At 40.3% G+C, this 8563-nt stretch overlaps 1 protein-coding gene across 1 annotated transcript; it reads left to right on the forward strand.

The window, feature by feature from the left end:
* Positions 1 to 5114: 5114 nt before the first annotated feature.
* On the forward strand, positions 5115 to 7990 carry LOC132651485 (protein TsetseEP-like). The gene is made up of 3 exons (XM_060376731.1): positions 5115 to 5200; positions 5583 to 5665; positions 6461 to 7990. Exons 1-3 carry the CDS (start codon positions 5166 to 5168, stop codon positions 6766 to 6768), a joined length of 426 nt encoding a protein of 141 aa, XP_060232714.1. The 5' UTR covers positions 5115 to 5165; the 3' UTR covers positions 6769 to 7990.
* Positions 7991 to 8563: the final 573 nt, after the last annotated feature.

The raw sequence follows: 8563 nt of genomic DNA on the forward strand, positions 1-8563 counted from the left end.
CCTTCTGATTCATTCATCCTGAATTCTGGGATTAATGTTGTAAACCACTACTGGCCATATTGTTTTTGAAACTAAGAGTTATTTTGAAGCCTTGAACCTGGGATCTTTCTGCTTTTACCTTCTCTGTATTGGGGTTTCAGGTCTGAAACACTATTCCCTACTTTCTCAGTTAATTTAAAAAACATAGGGTACATTTGTTTATTTTTTGTGTTTGTAAATGCAAGTGCCATGGTAGGTGTATAGAGATCAGAGATTAGATAACTTGCCCCAATTGGTTTTGTCCTATTACTATGTAGGTCCCTGGGATCAAATTCAGATTGTTAGGTTTACTGGGAAACACATATTACTCATGAGCCATTTCAACTGTATTGATATTGGTTAGTCTTAAATATGAATTATAAAGAAACAAGAATCTTAGGTTCTAGAATTCCACACCCCTATACATCTCCATTAGTAGGCAGAAGCTTATAATTATATGAAGCACACAATACCTTATTAAGTATGAGTAATTTCTAGAAAGTCACACTTATGAAATTCATGCCTATTGTTTTATGACTTCCACTCCATTCTTGATAGCACATAGCTCCTATCAAGACATATATCTATATATATGCACTTGTATATGTAGACATATATAGACAGACAGAATTAAAAATAAAAATTGATAAATAAAAATAAAAGACAAGTACATATAGGGGCTGAGATGAGGCTCAGTTGGTAGAGTATTTGCCTAGTCTGCATCAAACTTGGTTCAGACACCAACAGGGCATAAATCAATGGCAGACACACTGCTGTGAATCCCAGCCCTCAAGTGGGAGAGTCAGGACAGTAAGAACTTCAAGGTCACCTTCCACTACATGGGGGTTTAAAGCCAGCCTAGAATCTAATCTAAGACACTATTCTTAGTTTCGAGGTAGGCTTTTGATATTGAGACCAACCTGGCCACATATGAGCACCTAAAGCTACTTCTGACCTTGCATTTTGGAAACTGGTTGTTGCCAGCATTTATTTGAGAATGTTGATATCTTATTGCCTGTGTTGTTCGTAGGCCTCAGCTTAAAATCCTCTCTTTTTTTTTTCCAGTTACATTATTAACATGGAAATAAGCGGGAACAATGAAGAGTTTGAGGAGTGTAAGTAGAGCCTTCTTTTGATTGGAGCGTTCATGTGTTAAATGTCTTTGTAGAGATGACTAATATGAGATTTGGGACACTTGGATTCATCTGGTCCTATGTTTGGCCCCTTCTAGTGTTCTTTCTGGCTTGTTGAAATTTATTTCTCTGCTTTCAAGAGCAGGGGAATATATTCATTTCTTAAATGTGTTCTTTACCCCTTTTTGGTTCCTGGGTCTTTCATTTCCTCTCTATCTTTCATAGGAAACAGATTATTTTGGCTCATACTTCTCTCCCCCTCCCATTCTTTCTCTTTCTCTTTGTTGCTGGATATAGAGTCCAAGGTATTCTAATCAAGTGCTCTACCACTGATATTTGTCACTAGTCCTGGGTAAATGTAAATTTTACTAGCTGTAATTTATAAGCTAGTTTTCAGGAGTAAAAGACATGTGCTACTAGATTTTATGATGCTTCCTAATGCTTTTTCTTTCTATGATTTAGATAAGTCTACAGTGCTGGAGCAGGAAGAGTCCTGGTAAGTAGGAGAACTGTTGGAACTTGACTTTTCTTTTTTATCACCCATTGTTCTGGGCAAGAAGATTTAAGAGTAAACATCACATTTTCTCAACAGCATCATGTTGGATGTCTGACTTTATTACCAGTTTAATGTATCTGATTCTTGTCTTGGGCCATGGTTTAACTCTTCAGCTTTTGCTTCATTTTTATAGGTGCGTGTTTGTGTGTGTGTGTTTGTTATATGGAGCCTTATTGTATAGGTCTTGCTGTCCTGGAACTCACTCTACAGACCAGGCTGTCCTCTAATTCATAGAGGTCTGCATGCTTCTACCTCCCTACTGCTGGGATTAAAGGTGTGTATCACCGTGACTGACTAGATTTTGGCTTTTTGAGACAGGGTCTCACTATGTGGTCCTGGCTGTCCTGGAACTTATTGTATACATAAAGGTTGGCGTTGCACTTGTGGCCCCAGCTTCTTAACTTCTAGAATTCATGCTCAACTAGTTTGTTTTTAAAAACATCTTTGAACTTTCTAATCTCAATCATTTAGAAAAAATTAGACATTTAGCCTGATATGCTCTTTTATGATCCAGGCTGCATCTTGCCTCATGGTGATCTTATAAGTGTACTGTGATCATATTGACAACCAATACAAATCACTCATCATATAAATAGCAAAGTGTTTAGCCTAGCATTTAGAGCTTCCAGAGACCTGTCCCAGTAAGTTCTGGAAAAAGTCATGATCAATTATAAATGGAGTGAGTACCAAAAGATAACCATGTGCTAGAAATTAAGAGAAGCCTTTCCCTTTCCTTTCCCTTTCCTTCTTTTCCTTTCCTTTCCTTTCCTTTCCTTTCCTTTCCTTTCCTTTCCTTTCCTTTCCTTTCCTTTCCTTTCCTTTCCTTTCCTTTCCTTTCCTTCCCTTCCCTTCCCTTCCCTTCCCTTCCCTTCCCTTCCCTTCCCTTTCCCTTTCCCTTTCCCTTTCCCTTTCCCTTTCCCTTTCCCTTTCCCTTTCCCTTTCCCTTTCCCTTTCCCTTTCCCTTTCCCTTTCCCTTTCCCTTTCCCTTTCCCTTTCCCTTTCCCTTTCCCTTCCTTCCTTTCTCCTTTTCTCTCCTTTTCTATTGAGACAGAGTCTTTTTGTAGCCCTGACTGTCCCATAACTCACTACATACAGAAGGCTTGTCTGAAATTAACACAGTTCTTGAATTAAATGCATGTGCCATCATGCCCAATAAGAAGATTCTGTTTTTTTAAAAAATAGTTTTCTTTATTTTCTATGTGTAGAAGCATTTACCTACTTGTATGTATATGTGCCTAGTACCCATGATGCCTAGAAGAGGTGTTAGACCCCCTAGAAGCAATTACCACCAGTTATAATCTGCTGTGTGGGTTCTGAGACTCAGAACAGGTTATGCTGCAAGAGCAGCCAGTGTCGGGGTCTGGAGAGATGGCTTGGTGATCTTCCAGAAGACAAAAGTTGACTCCTAACACCCACATGGTGGCTTACAACTGTCTAACTCCAGTCCCAAAGATCTGGTGTCCTCTTCTGGACTCCAAATACACTGTATGTACATAGTACATGCACATTCACACGTGCAAAATTCCTATACACATGAAAAAAATTAAAAATCATGACCGATGTTGTGATGTACATAGCCTTTTATCCCAGTGCTAGAGAGGCAGAGGCAGGCAGGCCTCTCTGAGTTCCAGGCCAGCCTGGCTTATAGGGTGAGTTTTCAGAATAGCCAGAGATGTTACACAGAGAAACCCTGTCTCGAAGGAAAAATAAAATAAAATAGGAAAATCTTTTTCAAAAAAAAACACCAAGTATTCTTACTTGCTGAGCCTTCTTTGCAGCCCGTTGAAGACAATAATTTTGTTTGTATGTGTCTAAGGCAGGTCCTCTCTAAGTAGTTTTGGGTATCCTGGGCTTACTATGTTCAGGCTGTCCCTGAACTCACAGAGATCTACCCGCCTCTGCCTCCTGGATGCTGGAATTGAATGCATGTGCCACACACCCAGCCTAGAAAAATTCTTTTAGGCTAGAGTATTAAGTAGGAGAGCAAAGGTTAATCAAATTGGCAGCTTTAAAGACAACATGCATAGTAGAAGTAGATTAAACTTGGTGTCTATAGTAGATGTAGAAAAATTTTGTAACAAGTATTTGGAGTGTTTTTCTACCATAGTAAAAGTGTTTCATGTCCAGAGATGGATCACTGGGTTGAGGTACTTGCCACACAAGTCTGATAACTTGAGTTTGATCCCCAGAACCCATGTAAAGGTGAAAGGAGACACTTGTCTTCACAAAGTTGTCCTATAACTTCCACATATGTGTTGTGGTGCATGCATAATTACACACACTATACACCTCCCCCAACAATGATGATTTTAAAAGGTACATCTTACAGGGATGCATGCTTGTAAACCTAGACCTTGTAAGCCTGAAACAAATTTTGTGTGACTTCAGTATATCTTGGGCTAAAGAGTAGCTGCTGGTGAGCTTCATGTCATGTTGATACATGCTAGAATCATTTTAGAAGAGGGGGTCTCAATTGAGAAAACGCCTCCATAAGATCGGGCAGTATGCAAGGGTGTAGATTTTTCCTAATTAGTGATTGAAGTGAGGGCCCAGCCTATGGTGGGTGTGCTTATCCCTGGGCTGGTAGTCCGGGGTTTTGTAAGAAAGCAGCCTGAGCATGCCAGTGGGTAAGCAGGCTCTGCTTCAGCTCCTGCCTACAGCTTTTAGCCTTTTCCTATTCTACTTCTCTCAGTGATAAGCACTGATGAGGAAGTGTAAGCCAAATAAATTCCTTTCTCCTCAAGTTGCTTTTGGTCATGACATTTCAGCACAGAAATAGTAACCCTAAATAAGACAAAAATTGGTACCCAGGGTGGTTCCCAATATGTCAGACCTGACCGTGCCACTTTGTGGAGGATTTTGAAAGGACTTTGGAACTTTGGGGGCTAGAAAATCTATTGAGTGTTCAATGCTTGGTGAGCTCTTCTTTGGGAACCTGTAAGGTTAGTATTGAGAAATATGCAGATGACGGAGACCTGGTTTGGGGAGTTCCAGGGTGAAGATTGGAAATCAGTTAAGGACTCTATTGGGACTGTTTCATGTTTTGAGTTAGGAATCTGTGGTTGTGGTTAGCCTGTGATTAACAAGATACTAGCAAAGAAAATCCTTTCCTTTGCTGGGATAATTGATGCTGGACAGCTGAAGCTGAGAAATTAGCAGTAACTAAGAAAAGACCAGCAGTACTGAGGTAAAATATTCTAGAAAGTGTCTTCTCAGAATTGGCACAAAGAAGTGGTGATCCAGAGACTGTTGTCTGGTTTGTAGCTTGTGCTGGCAGCAGAACCTGCTAGTCTCCAAGAGTCACCCAGTTGGTACTGTTTATTTAGTCATGAATGTGTCATAAAGAACAGCTGAGGCTTGGCACTGTGAGGCAGAGCTGCATTTCTCAAAGAGAACCCAGGAGAGGCTATTGGTAGGAGTACAGCCCAGTTGAAGCAAGAGAATCCAGCCATTTGGAGATGCCAGTGTCATGGAACAAGCACCAAGAACAACGGTAGTCATGGAGTGGAGCCATTCTGATCTTAGGAGACAAGCTAGGCATGCTACAGCGCTGGAGATGATCATGACTGGATACCAGACATTAGACATTGAGTTACTTGCACAGTTGGAGTTTGGTTTTGCTTTGTTCAGATTGTGACTTCTGTTAGATACCTTTTTTTGGTAATAGAAGTTGAAAGGTGTATAGAAAAATGGAAAATGAGGAATAATTGAAAGATTGAACAAGTGTAATGCAGGAGAACAGAGTTGGTGTATGAAACAACCAAAACTTAACAAGTTATAATGCTTATTGTAGAAAGTAGGGGAAATGTCCTGAAGAGAAGAATACTGTGCTCATATTTTCTTGGTTTGTTTTGTTTTTCTACCTTACAACTTAGCTGTGTGGTAACTGACTCAGACTCTGACACTGGATCTCCCATTGAAGAAAAGAGAACTAAGGTCTGTGAAATAAGCAACAAAGGTAAGTATCATTTCTGCTTAGAGAAACAGCTGAGCTCTGAAGCCTTGGCACATATGGCTGTGTTAGGATCTGCCTCTGCATTCCCTAAGTGTGTGATGATATTGTAGCCAGTGCCCCCATTTCTTTCTCCATCCTGTGCTGGTTCCCTGCATCTTGGTTTATTTCCTAACGTAGTTGCAATTTCCTGTTGCCTTAGATTCGGTTAGAGTTCTCTCTACCTAGAGCTCTTCTCCCTTCCTCTCTTTCCATCCTTTATGGAAAAGAAAGAGGAGAGGGTAAGAAGCATGACCCACTTCCAGCTGGGTGGAGACTGAGGTTAGGAGACGTTAACAGTGAAAATTGTTAAGGATGTACTATTTACTCCAAACCTTATTGTATAAGGCAACAAGCACCAAAAGCCCAGCTGGACCACAGTGAATAAATAAAGAACTTTTCTAAGCTAGAGAACTTTAACTTGATTTAGATAAAATACTGCTTTATTGAAGCAATTGCCCTTATTTGCAATGGCCCACATGGCATCAGATTTGTGTTAAGGAACAACTGAGCAAGTACCTCATGCTCTTTAGACAGCATGATTTCAAAGTGGGAATCATATTTTCGTTGCTAGTTAATCTGTCACTTCTCTCAGGAAAATACAAAATAGAAAGAACAATCTACAACTACGATATTTAACTGTGATTCAGAATGTCCAAGCATTCAACTATTTTAGCTTAGTTTGTGATTAATATACTGCTGAAGTCTATATCTACAGAGTGGGTAGAAGGAGTGTATTTACAGATGTCTCTTGAATTTCAGATGATTCCCGTGATGAAGGCCAAATACTTGAGTATGAAAAAGAAGTGGTTCAAAGTATTGATTCTATTCTTTGTTCAGCTGATGTTTGTGACCTGTGGTGTCTTTATGGAAGTTCCAACCAACCATCAAGTGAGCCTAAGCCAGAGCCATTGCCAGAGTCAGAGCTGGAGCCAGATCAGGAGCTGCAACCTCTGCCAGAGACCGAACCACAGGCTGAGCACAAGCCCCAACCCAAGCCCAACTTGCAGCCAGAGCCAGAGCAGGAGCCTGAGCCTGAGCCAGAGGGACAGCTGCAGCCAGAGCCTTAACCTTAGCCAGAACCAGGCCTGAGCCAGAGTGGGAGCTGCAGCCTGAACAGGAGCCCAAGCCCCAATCTTTAGCTGGCTGATATGATTGAGTCAGCTCATAATATATCAGAAACGGAACATCTCTCTTGAACTTCATTGCTCTGGGAGCCTCCTGTGGTGCTTCATATGGTTCTTGTGTAGGATGCTTGCTGGTCATAGTGTTGAATATATCCAATCGGGGGTTCTTCTTAGTTCTCTTCTGTGGGGTACACAAGCTCTGAGGCAAAGTTTTCTAAGCCTCAAGGCTAGATTTCTCTGAGTATACACTGAGATACCATTCTCTGCTGAATTTGGCAGATGGCACAGGCTTTCATCTGCTGCCTCTGCTGATATGTACCTGCTTTCATCACTAGGTGATTGAAAGCAGAAATATTTGATGTCACTTGAATTGGGCTTTGGCTCTTGAGAGTGTGTTTGGGGCTTCTAGAAGTATAGTGCAGCTACATACATACACGTGCTGAGAAAGCTCCTTCTCTACTAGGGAAGGTCATACTCTACTGAAGAATGTTATTCTTTTCAACCAAGTTCAACCCTAGAAAGGAATAAAACCTGGCTACCTATCCTAAAATTAGCGTCCTTTTGATTTGTTTTGTTTTGAGACCTGTCTATCTAGCCCTGACTGTCCTGGTCCTGCTCTGTAAACCAGGCTGACCTCTAACTCACAGAAATCATCTTCCTCTGCCTCCAAGTGGTGGGATTAAGGTGTGTGCCATAGCACGCAGCAGCTTCTTTTGTTTTACATATTACTTTGCTTTCTCCCCACTCGAAGTTCTTTACACAAGCTGTTATTCCACATTTCAGCAGTTAATAAAAGCTCTGGCAAATTTTCCATCTCAGGAGCCTGTGAAGTCAGAAACTCCCATTTTTCTCATTTCTTTTATTATTTCCGTGGGCTCGTTTATCTGACTGGGTTGCTCTAGCCATGATTTTTTTTTTCCCAGCATGAGTTGGAATTTATTGCTGTAATTTTACAGAAGAGTCCCTTTGATGTCATAAATGGCAAGAATAAAGCATGAACAGTTTATTAAAAAGCAGAACAGTGAGATGAGATTGCAGTCGTTGTAGGCTCCCACTTTATATTGGATAATTCATTCATTCTGCACTGTAGAAAACAGTAAATTGATTTTGATTTCAAATATAGCTGTCCCATTAATTTTCAAGGCATAACCTTATGGAGATCAAAATGGAACCTGCTTACATCAGCTTCACAACTGAGCACTCACTGCTTCCTAAAGGGAAAGTGTAATGTTATTGCAAAACACGCCTGCAAGTGCGGCTATTGTCCAGGCTTTGCAGTATGTAAATTACTGCCAGGGCATAGCTGGTGATTACTTCCATTTCACTAAGAGAGTTAATAAAAAGTTTAAAGCATAGAAAATGAGAACCATGTTTTTAACGGTATCATCAGTTTTACAACAGTTTTTAATTTTTTTTTTTTTTTTTTTTTACTTTAGAATACAGAGTGCATTTTTCACAATTTCTGAGCCAACATACATAACGGAAAAAAATTCATTCACTTACATTCTAGGAGGCTGGAGTGTTTGAAGGACTTCACAACAGATTTAATGATATATGTTATGGCCATTAAATCTTAAGAATCATGTTCCCCAGGTACTCTGCCTATTTGTTTGACCTGCCTTTAGAACAATATTATCAGCAGCCTGACTTGCTTACTTTGATATCCAATGAAATTACAATTTACAACATATGCAAATGCATAGCATAATCTTAAGTTATAACTCTTTCACACCTTGCC

This window comes from Meriones unguiculatus, assembly GCF_030254825.1.
Source record: "Meriones unguiculatus strain TT.TT164.6M chromosome X unlocalized genomic scaffold, Bangor_MerUng_6.1 ChrX_unordered_Scaffold_30, whole genome shotgun sequence".
Classification (NCBI taxonomy): domain Eukaryota; kingdom Metazoa; phylum Chordata; class Mammalia; order Rodentia; family Muridae; genus Meriones; species Meriones unguiculatus.

Bases quoted from the DNA above. Each gene is read 5' to 3' on its own strand.
- LOC132651485 (XM_060376731.1), top strand. From the start codon at position 5,166: ATGCCAGTGTCATGGAACAAGCACCAAGAACAACG. The intron at 5,201-5,582 runs GTAGTCATGGAG...CTTACAACTTAG, and splicing joins AACAAGCACCAAGAACAACG to CTGTGTGGTAACTGACTCAG. The intron at 5,666-6,460 runs GTAAGTATCATT...CTTGAATTTCAG, and splicing joins CTGTGAAATAAGCAACAAAG to ATGATTCCCGTGATGAAGGC.